Source organism: Myotis lucifugus, unplaced genomic scaffold (genome assembly GCF_000147115.1).
Source record: "Myotis lucifugus unplaced genomic scaffold, Myoluc2.0 scaffold_690, whole genome shotgun sequence".
Taxonomy (NCBI): Eukaryota; Metazoa; Chordata; class Mammalia; order Chiroptera; family Vespertilionidae; genus Myotis; species Myotis lucifugus.
The window spans coordinates 268,575-281,725 of NW_005871738.1; the positions used below are offsets into that span (position 1 = coordinate 268,575).

The 13,151-nt window shown below is 55.6% G+C and overlaps 2 protein-coding genes and 1 long non-coding RNA gene across 4 annotated transcripts; 2 read left to right on the top strand and 1 right to left on the bottom strand.

The window, feature by feature from the left end:
- Positions 1-1,260: 1,260 nt before the first annotated feature.
- Positions 1,261-9,007, top strand: TNFSF12 (TNF superfamily member 12). Its single transcript, XM_006105500.3, is given in 8 exon segments — positions 1,261-1,448; positions 1,605-1,652; positions 2,193-2,268; positions 2,785-2,838; positions 2,921-2,956; positions 7,903-7,910; positions 7,912-8,028; positions 8,237-9,007. Coding segments are annotated over 8 exon segments (747 nt in total). The 5' UTR covers positions 1,261-1,289; the 3' UTR covers positions 8,486-9,007.
- Positions 9,008-9,140: 133 nt separating this feature from the next.
- TNFSF13 (TNF superfamily member 13) lies at positions 9,141-12,746 on the top strand. 2 transcript variants are annotated; one of them, XM_014447639.2, is made up of 7 exons: positions 9,141-10,421; positions 10,613-10,657; positions 10,760-10,838; positions 10,990-11,037; positions 11,174-11,292; positions 11,497-11,635; positions 11,876-12,746. In XM_014447639.2, the coding sequence occupies exons 1-7, from the start codon at positions 10,164-10,166 to the stop codon at positions 11,983-11,985; spliced, it is 798 nt and encodes a 265-aa protein (XP_014303125.1). In that variant the 5' UTR covers positions 9,141-10,163; the 3' UTR covers positions 11,986-12,746. The 2 variants fall into 2 exon arrangements, with proteins under 2 accessions (XP_014303125.1, XP_006105563.1); XM_006105501.3 differs by lacking the exon at positions 10,613-10,657.
- LOC106694875 lies at positions 12,478-12,914 on the bottom strand. Its single transcript, XR_001345944.2, has 2 exons — positions 12,795-12,914; positions 12,478-12,713 (listed from the first exon to the last, which is right to left on the bottom strand). It is a non-coding gene; the product is annotated as an uncharacterized LOC106694875 (long non-coding RNA).
- Positions 12,915-13,151: the final 237 nt, after the last annotated feature.

The window sequence follows — 13,151 nt, forward strand, 5'->3', positions numbered from 1 at the left end:
GCATAACAAGACACCTGTAGCCTACATAGGCAGTGACTACGGCCTTTGTCAGCAGGAAGCAGTTACTAAAGACAAAGCCTCCTTTCCCATCACCCCTAAAAGATTCCAGGGATGGGAGTCTCTGAAGGTGGAATGAGACAGGATAGTAAGAAGCTAGGAAAATTCTTTGGCAAGTTGAATGGGGAAACTGAGACAGAGCTGAACAAACAGGCCGAGCAATTTACAGCCACATAACGAAGGTCACCGCCCTAGAGATAACAGCTAGGCCTCAGTTGTATTTCAGCTCCAGGCCCAGAAAAGCAGCAAAACCAGGCGAGCAATGCCAGGACCTCAGCCCTGTTGCTGACTGATCAGTAGAGACCATGACCTTGAAAGACCATCACCTGGAAAACTGATGAACAATCTGCTGAAACGCTCCCCTGAGACCTCCCCTAAGGTTCAGGCCTGCGAGAGATCAAAATCCCTCAAGACAAAGGACCCAACCCCGTGCCTTTCCCTCCTCCCTCTTTTTCCCTCAACAGGCCTGCGCATCCTAAACTCTAACGGTCCCCAGGAGACTTGCAACCAGGAAGCCAAGGGCAGCAGCAGCAGCTGGTCTTGGGCTCACCCCCTGACCCTGTCTCCAGGCCCCCCTTTTCTCTGACTTCCCAGGGAGCTAAAGCAGCCCCGCCCCGCTCATTTCTCTCCTAGAACGTTCTCCGTTCTCCGGTTGCCTCGTCTATGCTAAGCCCGTCCTTGCTACCCTCATCATCACCTGAACGTGTGTGGTTAAATCTTTCCTGCAGGAAGTCAAGAGCCCGCACAGTACTGGCTGGCCCTGCAGCCCCGCTCCGGCCAGGCCCCCTGTCCGGGAACAGGCAGGGCTGGGTCGCAGCAGAGTCGCAGGTGTCTGGTAGCATGACCACCCTCACCCGGACCTGGGTGGCGTTTCTGCTCATTTCTGCCTTCATTCACTCCCTCTGCCCTCTGCCTGGAGAGCCATGGGCTGCACACCCCATCTCGGGCGGCTGCACACTCACAAACCTCGCCCTGCTTCCAGGCGCCCAGGCGGAGGGTGCCTCTTCGCAGGGAATCGCTCTGTGCTGAGCAGAGCGCAGTCCGCTCGCTCCGAGAGCAGCTGGAGGCAACCACACAAACAGTGTCCGGCTTCCTGTCCTCATCCCCGCCCTCCCGCTTGGTTTCCCTTGCCCCTCCCTCTCCCCAGCCCGATCCTCCCGCCGGCTCCCCCTCCCCCGATCCCTCGGGTCCCGGGATGGGGGGGCGGTGAGGCAGGAACAGCCCCCGCCCCCATGGCTGCCCGTCGGAGCCTGAGGCAGAGGGGGCGCACGGGGGAGCCGGGCACCGCCCTGCTGGCCCCGCTTATGCTGGGCCTGGGCCTGGCGCTGGCCTGCCTTGGCCTCCTGCTGGCCGTGGTCAGCCTGGGGAGCCGGGCATCGTCCTCTGCTCAGGTGAGGCCCTGCTGCACACCCCTCCCGGGGCGATTAGGAGCAAAATCTACAGAGCAGTTTATGAGACTGCGTGGGCTGAGGACAAGGGGCCAGGGAGATGGGTGGAGGGTGAGCTGTCAGGTGGAGGACAGGGTGACCCTACCTCCTTCCCAGCAGGAGCCTGCCCAGGGGGAGCTAGTGGCAGAAGAGGACCAGGACCCTCTGGTGAGTGGCTGTGGGTGCTGATGGCAGGCTGCTGGGCACGGGAAGTGTGTGTGAGCTGAGGGTGCAGGGAGTGCCCTGGCTGTGTCGTTCGTTCGTAGGTCTATGGGCAAGAGAGGGTGACAGCTGTGTGAGGGGTTGGTGCGGGGTTTGGTCAGCAGAGTGAACGTGCTATTGGCTGAGGGTGAAGTGGGAGTGTGAGATACGGTGGAGGAGGGATGCTGGTTGTCTGTGGAGGGTGCTTACCCACCGTGTTTTCTGACTGAGTGTGGGCTTGTGTGCAATGGGCCAATCGCTTGCAGGGTCTGCACTTGGTTGTGGGGTTGGGGAAGTGTGGCTGGTCTCTGAGAGGCGTGAGGGCTGAGACCTGACCCCAGAAACTTGCCTCCCCTTGGCCTCGGCCACTGTTGGCTGAGCGCTCCGTCCCTCCCTAAGACTCCTGTGCCTGTCTGTGCCTCTCCTAACGGCCTCTGTCGATCTCAGTTTATGTCTCTGGGAATCCCTGGCAAGGCTCTGAGTCAGCCCTGCCCTCACTTCCCCCAGGAACTGAATCCCCAGTCGGAGGAGGGCCAGTACCCTGTGCCTTTCCTGAATCAGCTGGTTCGGCCTCGCCGAAGTGGTGAGCATCTCTTTATCCCAACCTTAGTGGCTTCTGAATTCATTATTGCTTTTGTTCATCATAACAGCCGTATGAGTGGGCAGAGCAAAAACCATTCTCCTCTTTATGAATGGAGACACTGAGACACAGAGAATAAAGGGGGAGGAGGGTCAGAGTCATGCTGTAGAGACAAAGTGGGGAAGTCAGAAGCCTAGGCCCCAGTAAGCAAAAACTTATGAATGGGATAACCATGTGACCATATATCCAGGTTTGTGGGGGACTGGCCTGGCTTACACCTGTTATCTCAGTGTGATTATTAATAGCACCCTTTCTGCTCTCAGAGGCATCCAGTTTGGATGATAAATTATATAGTCGCTCTGCTTATGTAGGAAGATAAGGCATGAGGTTCTGAGGCCAGAAATCTGGACAGAAATGAGGATGCCAGGGTTCTTAGAGGGGACTGGGGCTGGGGGAGTCGCTCCTGGCCCCCAGATATGTGGAGTCTGCTTTGCCCATCTGTCTTTCCTTGATTCTCAGCACCTAAAGGCCGGAAAACACGGGCCCGCAGAGTGGTTGCAGCCCACTATGAAGGTGGGTGACGGGTGAGCCGTGCCCAGGGAGGAGGGGTGAGAGGGGCAGGGCAGGTCGCACCAACCCTTCCTGTGTTTTACAGTTCACCCACAGCCTGGACAGGATGGAGCACAAGCAGGTAAGACCCTGTCTCCACCTCTGTGCTTTTCCCTGACCCCCACAGCACTGGCCTCCTGGAAAAGGGGCCCCTCAAAACCTTGACCACCCCCATCCCTGCCTTCAGCCTCAGAACCCCAGAAGCCAGTTCGGGAAAGTCCTCAGGGTTCGGTTCTCTCAGCTCCCAGACTTGGACTTTCTCTGGGATCCAGGCACGGGACCCCAGGAAGACTCCTTCCGCTCCCAGACCCAGGCAGATTCTCCCACCAAACCACCAGCCCACCTTCTCACTCTTCTTCACCTTAGATTTTTTCCTGTCCTTCCACTCCACATCTTCATGCTCGGATCATTTTTCTCAAAATGCTTCTAGTTTCTGTTCTTCTTTTCTCTTTTGGTTGCTTTCAGAGAGGAAGGGAGAGGAAGAGAGAAATAGAAACATCAATGATGAGAGAGAATCATTGATTGGCTGCCTCCTGCAAGCCCCACACTGGGGATCGAGCCTGCAACCCAGGCATGTGCCCTGATTGGGAATCGAACTGTGACCTGGATCATAGTCAACACTCAACCACTGAGCCACGCTGGCCGGGCACTGTTCTTTTTTTCCAGCCCTACCATACCCCCTACCTCAGCACCTTGACATTGGAATCTCAAACCCAGTCTAAATCTTTGCCCATTCCAAACTCTCCTACCCGCTACTCTGTCCCACCTGTGTTGCCAAGCTAAGCCCCCCCCACCAAACCTCATCTTCATTATTCCATTGTTCTCTGCCTGGCTTCCAGGCTTTCATGGTCTCAACCTCTTTTCCCTGCACATCCTTATGAATTCTCCACACGTGTTGGGCTGACTCCCCTTCCCCACCAATGTTCCTCTTCTGGACTTTGCACATATTGTTCCCTGACTTGGAATGCCCTTCCATGTGACAGGCCAGGAGGCAAGACATAAGGGTGAGTTGGTCTAGAGGCTGGCAGCTGAGGCGGAGAGAAGTAAGCATGTGGCTTGAAGATATGGCTTGCTTGTTGGTTGGCTGTGGAGGATAGGGGAAAGGGAGGAATCGGAAATGACTTGTAGATTTTTAAGTTGGGCATCTTTGGGAAGAATGATGCCATTTGCTAACATGGGGCTAACCAGGGAAGAAATAGGTTGGGAGGCATGCATATTAATAATTAAATTTGAAATCTAATACTAAACAAGCAGATAGATAATAAAAAGTGAGTTCCACAAATAGATGGCTGGACGTAGTAGACAAACTCAGGCTAGGCCAGGGCTAATAAAGTCAGGAGTCATTGCCATGTGGATGGTATTTAAAGCTATAGGACTGGATGAGACACCAGTGGAAAGAAGAGCCCCATGAGTGAAGCCCTTGGACACCTAGAGGTGGAGCCAAGGAGGAGAACCAGGCAGAGAGAGAGGAAGAAACCCCGGGAGGGTAGTGTCATGGAACCTGAGATAAGACACAGTTTCGCCCTAGCCAGTTTGGGTCAGTGGATAGAGCATTGGCCTGTGGACCGAAGAGTCCTGGGTTTGATTCTGGTCAAGGGCATGTACCTCGGTTGCAGGCTTCCTCCCTGGCTCAGGCCCTGGTCGGGGTGCATCCAGGAGGCAACCAGTTGATGTGTTTCTCTCACATTAATATTTCTGTCTTTCCCTCTCTCTTCCACACTCTCTCTAAAAATCAATGGAAAAAATATCCTCGGGTGAGGATTAAAAAATAATAATAATGAAAAAAAATGCTCTTCAAACTTAAAAAAAAAGACACAGTTTCAAGAAGGATGTGGCTGTCTGTTGAAGGCAGCTGAGAGGTCACATGAGATGAGAACAGAGAAATCACTGCGGGTTTGCTAATATAAAAAGTCAACCGGTGACCTTGACCGGGGCAGTTCTGTGGCATAGTTAGGATGGAAGCCAGCATGTATTGGGTTAAGAAAAAATCTGAAGTAGGAATTGGAGACAGTGACAACCCTTTCCAGAAGTTTCTCTGTAACAGGAGCAGAGAAATGGGCCAGTAGGTGGAGGGGGATGTGGATGAAGGAAAAGTTCCATCCTTTCAGTGATAAGGAATACTACATGAATCTTAGTTACAGATAGTCTGGTCATTTTATAGGTGGAGGTCACTTAACTTGTCTGAGGTCATGACGATACTAAGTGGTGGGGCTGGGATTTGGACCCGGCTAGAGTGTGCTTGTGTGCTGGACAATGTGCATGTGAGCAAGCGAGGCTGGAAACGGAGTCATTTGGAAAGAAGAGGCTGAGAAGACTCTGTGAGATGTGGCCGGGGCCAGACTGGAAGGGAGATGGGACAGAGCTGTTTAAGTGGCAGAGTTGCTAGCAGCTGGTGATGATGGGGGAATAAAGTTGGTGAAGGAGAGGGAGACATGTACCTGATGGGAGGTAGAACCATGAGCCAAACGTGGAATAAAGACAGTAAAGCAAGTTTGGAGTTGGGGTGCCCGGCCAGTGTGGCTCAGTGGTTGAGTGTCAACTCATGAACCAGGAACTCAGGTTCGGTTCGATTCCGATCAGGGCACATGCCTGGGTTGTGGGCTCGATCCCCAGTCGGGGGCGTGCAGGAGGCAGCCTACCAATGATTCTCTCTCATCATTGATGTTTCTATCTCTCTCTCCCTCTCCCTTCCTCTCTGAAATCAATAAAAACATTTTTTACAACCCAGGCATGTGCCCTTAACCAGAATTGAACCCCGGACCCTTCAGTCCTCAGGCCCACGCTCTATCCACTGAGCGAAACCAGCATGGGCAATAAAAACATTTTTTTTTTAAGTTTGGGGTGGCAGGTCAAGCTCAGTTTGGTTCGGATGAGTTTGGGGTGCCTGGGGCAGGATGAGAAGGGGCAGGGCTGGAGACTCAGATCCGAGTCTGTGCAATAAAGGCCACAGTAACCCATAGGTGAGGCTGAAAATGCCCAGAGAGCATTACATTTTCCTTGAGACAGTAACAGGATGGGGCGCTGGGGCTAGCAGAGGATGAGGGGTTGAGGAAGGCAGCTGCTGAGGCTGCAGAGATCAGCCATTTCGGTCCAGGAGACTGGCCTGTGGACCCAAACAAAGAGCTGTCGTCCGTGTTTATCTCCTTCCCTCTATCTTCCCACCAGTGTTTGCTGGGCGTCCACTCAGAGCAGGCCTAGGTCCTGGTGCAAGGACACAGTGGTGAATAGGACCGTTGTCCCTGCTCTTTTAGGGAAGTCGGACTCCAAACTGTCACATATATAAATAAACCAGATGAGCCCTAACCGTAGGCTCAGTGGAAAGAGCGTGGGCCCTCGGACTAAAGGGTCCGGGGTTCGATTCCGGTCAAGGGCATGTACTTTGGTTGTGGGCTAGATCCCCAGTAGGAGGCGTATAGGAGGCAGCCGATCAATGACTCTCATCGATGTTTCTATCTCTCTATCCCTCTCCCTTCCTCTCTCTAAAAAATAAATAAAAATTAAAATAAAATAAGCCAGATGATTTCCCATGTTGGCAACTGCTATGAAAGAAACAGGGTGATGTGGTGAAGAGATTAACGGAGGCAGGGCCGAGTCTGGCTGTTTTAACCTGGGTGGCCTGGGAAGGCCTCTCAGATGGGTTGAGACCTGACTGACCGAAGATGCCGGGCAGGCAGAGTGTTCTGAGAAGAGGGAAGAACAGTACAGAGCCCTGCAGGGACAAGGAACTTGGTTCTCAGCAGGAACAGAAAGAAGGCCAGAGTGGGTGGAGCCTTGTGAATGGGAGGTGCGTGTGAGATTAGATTGGAGAGGTAGGTGGCGGGGCTGTGGAGAGCCTGGGAAGCCACTTGAGGTCCTGTTCTATCACTTTATTATTTATCTTCTTTGCAATTTTCTATTATCCTAGCTCTAGATTAAAAAAAAAAAGTTTTTGTTAATCCTCACTCAAGGATATTTTTTCCATTGCTTTTCAGAGAGAGTGGAAGGGAGGGTGGGAGGGGAAGAAGAAGGGAGAAAGAGAGAGAGAGAGAGAGAGAGAGAGAGAGAGAGAGAGAGATCGAGATCCACGTGAGAGAGACACATCAACTGGTTGCTTCCTGCACCTGCCTGACCAGGGCGGGGAGTGAACCTGCAACCCAGGTATGTGCCCTTGACCAGGAATCGAACCCTGGGCCGTGCACCAACTGATGCTCTAACCACTTAGGCACACCAGTCAGGGCTAGATTTTTTTTTTGTAATGGCTTTATTGAGATAAAGGTGTTCTCACATACCATACAATTCACCCATTTAAAGTGTACAATGAAATGGTTTTGAGTATATTTACACAGCTGTGCAACCATCACTATAGTAATTTTAGAACATTTTCATTTCCTCAAAAAGAAAACCTGTACCTTTTAGCCATGATCCCCTATTTCTCCGATCCCACAGGCTGCCAGTGCTAAGCAAACACTAATCTACTTTCTGTCTCTCCATATTTGTATGTTTGGACATTTCATAGAAATCATATACTATGTTGTCCTTTATGACTGAAAGCATTTAGCATAACGTTTTCATAGTTCGTAGCATTTCTTCTTAAGGCTGAATAATATCCCATTGTATGGATATATACAATTTTCCTTATCGATGCATCAGTTGATGAATATTTGGGTACCATTTTTTTAAAAATTTTAATAATCCAAGTAATGTGTGATTCAAGTAATGTATGTGTATACATTCTCAAAGGAAAAGAGGTGAACACTACAGACTCAAAACATAAAGGCCCCCACGCTTCTCCCTCAGTCCTGCTCTTCTCCCCAGAATTGGCTGGTGACAGCCGGCTGTGCGTGGTTCTGGTCACATAGGTCAGGTTTCCTCACAGTAACTTCCCGTGACACTAGGGGCCCCCAGGCCCTGGGTCCTCCCTTGTCCTGGGCCATCTGTGGATCTTCTGGGTCAGGTGGGCCTCCAAAGTTTCCACCACTTCCAAGGGTGCCCGGGGACCGTGCGAGGCCTGTGCGGGGACTTTCCCTCTCTTTGAACATCCACATTCAGGTGTGGACGGGGACGGTGAGTGGCTGGGAGGAGGCCAAAATCAACAGCTCCAACCCGCTGCGCTATGACCGCCAGAGCGGGGGATTCACGGTCACCCGGGCTGGGCTCTACTACCTGTACTGTCAGGTAAGCCCCCCCTGGCTCCGTGGGTGAAGCAGGAACTGAGGAAGAGGGTTGGATTTGGAAGGGGGGGGCAAGCTAAAGGCGGGGTGGGGCAGTTTGGGGTTGGGGCGGGGGGTGGGGTGGGGGGGACATTTGGGGCTCCAAGGAAACGTGAAATGGAGACGAGGGCAAGCGAGGCCTGGACTCCGCCCCCGCCCCTCCCTGCCCCCAGGTGCACTTTGATGACGGAAAGGCTGTCTACCTGAAGCTGGACTTGCTCGTGGACGACACACTGGCCCTGCGATGCCTGGAAGAGTTCTCTGCCACTGCGAGTTCCCACGGGTCTCAGCTCCGTCTCTGCCAGGTGTCTGGGCTGCTGCCCCTGCGGCCTGGGTCCTCCCTACGGATCCGAACCCTCCCCTGGGCCCATCTCAAGGCTGCCCCTTTCCTTACCTACTTTGGACTCTTCCAAGTTCACTGAGGGGCCCTGGTCTCGCAGTGGTTCTCCCAGGCTGCTGGCTCCCCACAACTCTCTGAGCACCCCAGTCCCCTTGGCCCCACCCTAAGCTGCTCCTCCCCTCAGACTTGCCTCTCCCTGGGTACGTTGCCAGGGCTTGTTCACGTGTTTTCCATGCAACATAAATATTCCCATTCGTCTCTGAAGAGCCCTCCCCCTACCTCTGGTTCTCCACCTCGCTAGCTCCCAAACCCCTGATCTTCGACACCCCCATTTATCTCCTGACTCCCCACCCTGGCTGCCACCCCCTGGTACACTGTTTACTATACTCTGGGTGAGGATGGGTCCCCAAAACCCCTCTCAGGCACTAAGAGAAGCTGGATACCAGAGAGACTGGGACTAGGCCAAGAGTTCCCAAATGTGAGGGCTAAGGGACCAAGACAAGTTCCTCCCCTGATAGTTCCCTGTGGATTTTTAAAACAGATATTATTTTTATTATTATTGTGACAAAATGTTGATAAGTAGAAATTAAAGAGAATAAGTCATGGTTGCTCTCTTTATTGGGTGTTTAGGGGGCCTCCTCAGGGGAACTGCAAGCCCTGAGAAGGGGGTCTGGGCACTGGGGCGTGGGGTGCAGGACACCTGGGGTTCCAGGTCCGCATGCAGGCTTGCGAGGGGGGACCCACAGGCCTCCGGCCCCCGAGGTGTGAGCAGAGCGTGGAAAGGCAAAGAGCCAGGAAACAAAATCAATCCTCTGCCCAAGGTCCAGCAGAAGTGGCCTCATTTACCTAGGAGGCGGGCTTCCTCCCGCGGGGAATCCCTGGCGGGCGGAACAGGGGCCCTTCCTGTTGGCAGCCTCGGGACATGGGCAGGTGCTGGCACAGAGCCCCGGCTCGGCTCGATGTGGGGTGGGAGCAGGCCTCAAGGAGGGTTCAGGGTCAGTCAGCGGGACACTGGGGCCCGGGAACATGGGAACCTCGACCCCAGGATCCCGGGGAGGAACCCTACCGTGGTAGGGTGCTTGGGGCTGTCTCTTCTCGCTTCACCCAGAACCTTACGTAAGAGCTTTTCTCGGGAAACAGGAAGTCGTGATTGCCAAGTTCAGCACAGAGCAGTGCCGGCCTTATTCCAGCACACCCGGCCTGGCCTTAACCCCAGAGCTCGGCCGGTTTCTTGCTTCAGAGACCCTGGACCTCCCCGCTGGCCCTCTCCCCTCCCTTCTTACCTTCAGTCAGTCCTAGCAAACTCCCCAGAGCTCGCTCCTCGGCCTGAGCCAGAGGGTCTCCCACCCTCATCCCTTGACCCTCCACACTGCCCAGCTTGTCCCTTCATCCCTGCTCCTGGCACCATGCCCCACCGCCAGCCAACCTTCCCTCCCCCACTGCTGGGGCCGCCCCAGGGTGCCTGTGCTTTGGCCGCTCCTCCTGGGTGCCTCCTGGGTGCCACCGCAGCCCTGTGCTTCCTCGAGGGACTGGCACCACATTCTCCGGAGGCTGCAGGGTGGGGGTCCCAGCAACACTGGCCCCACAGCAGCGTGCCAGGAGCACCCAGTGCCCTAGCTTGCTTTCCTCCTCCCTCCTTTTTATTCTCAAGTTCCTTTTTATTTCTCCCTTGCGTAACGCCCTTCTCCCTTCTGCACCACCGCCTGCACCTCCTTGCCACCCACTCCTGAAGCCACCGCTGTTGGCAGGGTCCCCAGCTCATGCCAGCCTCATCGCCTTCCTTTCTAGCCCCCAGAGGGCCCCCGGGAGACATGGGGGGCCGGGGCCGAGAGCCGGCACTCTCAGTTGCCCTCTGGTTGAGTTGGGGGGCGGCTTTGGGGGCTGTGGCTTGTGCCACGGCTCTGCTGATCCAACAAACAGAGCTGCAAATCCTACGAAGAGAGGTGGCCCAGCTGCAGAGGACTGGAGGGCCCTCTGGAAAGGGGGAAGGGTACCCATGGCTGAGCCTCCAGGAGCAGGTGAGTGAGGGGCGGAGGGTGGCGGGAGAGAGGGCTCGGTGGCAGGGTCGTCTCTGGCACTCTTGGTCCCAGCCTCCGGGTCTGCAATGTTTGCAGTGGGTACAAGAGAGGGGTCCCGGGTTTGGAGGTCAAGAGAGCAGCCATTCCAGTAAAGGAAATTGTTAAAGATTAATGCTTCTTGTACCTACCAGATCCTGGAGGACAGCCAGCACCAAGCCTCAGGCTGCTGGGGAAAGGTGCCTGAGATGTGGGCTTTCCTGGGCAGGGGAGGGCTGGGGAGAAAGGCTGCCTGGGACCCTTGCATCTTGGCCTAACCCTGACTCTCTTTCCCCGAGCAGAGCCCTGACAGCCAGGAAGCCCTGGAGAATGGGGAGAGGTCCCGGAGAAAGAGAGCAGCGCTCGCCCATAAGCAGAAGAGTGAGGCCTTCGGGGTGCCGCGGGGTGGGAGGTGATTGAGCAGCATGAAGACTCGGAGATGGTCACCCCAAGTCGGGGCGAGGGTGGAGGGCTGACAGCAGGGCAAGTGGGGTAGGTGGGCATTGCTGAGATCTCCTCCTTCTTTCCTCAGGGAAGCACTCGGTTCTGCATCTTGTTCCCCTTAACATGACCTCCAAGGGTGAGCACTATTTTAAATGGCTTTTGGGGAGAGGAAAGATCTGGGAGCTCTGGGGCTGGTACCCGGCCCGAGAGAATCGTAGAGGTGGACAGTGAGGATGCACAGAAGCCCTGACTGCCGCACTCCTCACCTCCAGAGGACTCTGATGTGACAGAGTTGATGTGGCAACCAGCTCTCAAGCGCGGGAGAGGTCTGGAGGCCCAAGGATACGTTGTTCGAGTCTGGGATGCTGGAGTGTATCTGCTCTATAGCCAGGTAACCCCCAACGAACGTCGAGCCCCACATGGGGGCCTGGGAGCCTGTTCTTCCAGAGCCTGATGCTCCAATACTGAGGGCTCTCAACCCTCTCTTCCACCAAACTTAGGAGACCCTCCTCCGTTCCTTGGCAGGGCCCCGAGGCCTCTCAGAACTGAGCCATACCATCCTGCTTTCCTCAGCGCCTCCTCCCTTCCCTGCCAGGTGCTGTTTCACGATGTGACTTTCACCATGGGCCAAGTGGTGTCTCGGGAGGGCCAGGGAAAGCAGGAGACCCTATTCCGCTGTATACGAAGCATGCCCTCCAACCCAGACTGGGCCTACAACAGCTGCTACAGCGCAGGTAACAGCTCTGTGGGCAGTGGGGAGAGGGATCTGAGAAGAGCCGGGCCTATCTGACTGGGGGTAGTGGTGGGAGAGCTATGGCAGGGGGTTGTGTATGTAGAGGTGGACCTAAGGAATGAAGGAGAGAATACCTACATCCTTACAGGAAGTAGAAAAAGGTTGAGCTGGGGGAGGGCAAAACCTCAGAGCATCTGCATAGCCGTCCTTCCCTGAGCATCTGCTTCCTCTCTCTTCTCAGGTGTCTTCCATTTACACCAAGGGGACCTTCTGAGTGTCACAGTCCCCCGCGCAAGGGCAAAACTTAGCCTCTCTCCACACGGCACCTTCCTGGGGTTTGTGAAGCTGTGATTGTTATAGAAGGTGGTCCTGGGCTTGGAGGACCAGCGCGGGTCGGGTACAGCTGGGAGAAGCCAAAAGCCGACTAGACAAAGGACAGGGGATGGGAAGGCACATAGGTTTCTCTGGGTTTAACTGGAACCCTCAGTCTGACAACTCATGATCTCTGTTCCTCCCTTTCCCTTTCCACGCCAACCCCCAGACTTTGATTTCAGGAATATAAAGGAGGTAGGATATCTTGCTTTTGTCTCTGATCTAGCCCCAAATTCCTGGGGCTGTGGAGGGTGAGGAGAGAATGCCAGGCATTGTCTCGACCTGCTCCGGCCCTGGAATGCTTCCAGGACAGCACCGCCCCCTAGCGGCGGTTGGGAGAACCGCTGCCGGCAGGAGTGCACAAAGCCGCCCCGCGCGCAGGAAAACTCCCGGTTCCTGCGCCACACCTTCTAGGCATCCATCCTGTCTCTTCGCCGCTCCCTCACTTCCCCCCATCCACTGCGCCTTGGCTTCCATCACGAGAGGACTATTTATTACGGGACTCGGCAGGGGATGCCCGACGACGACGACGGTCCCCGTGCAGCCACGTTCCTCTTTGGGTCCCAGGTTTTGCCTTTCACGCTCGGCATCCCCGGCGGGGCAGGCCACGCCAAGCCCCTCTGGGCTGAGACGGGTCGCCGGGGAGCCTTGGATGAATCGATCGCACGTCTTGATGCTGGTCTTGCCTCACGCCTGAGCTCTTTGTTCTACTCAAAGTTAATAAAAGAGAATAAGTGATACCTCGGACCCGTTTCCCCCACCGCCTTCCCCCAGCCCCGACTCCGGACCTCCTGCCTCCAGCTCGCCCCTGGCGCCCCCACGACACGACAGGGCTCGGCCCGGGCGCTCCAGGCTGAAAGGACCGTGCCCAGCGGTGGCGGGACGCGCAGGCGCAACAGGGAGCGGCGGGGCGCGCGCAGCCTGGTCAGCGGGCGCGCGGAGGCGGGGCTCGGGGGCGGGCCCAGCCCGTGGCGGCTACGTCCGTGGGGGGCGGGGCTCGGCGCGCGGTGGCCGCGCCGGCGCTGTTCGCCGTGTGACGTAGTAATCGTGCGCCGCCACCGCCGGTGGGCCTGGGGCTCGCGGGAGGGGAAACAGGAGGAGGAGGGGGAGGCGGTGGAGGTGGAAAGCTGAAGCAGAGCGAGAGG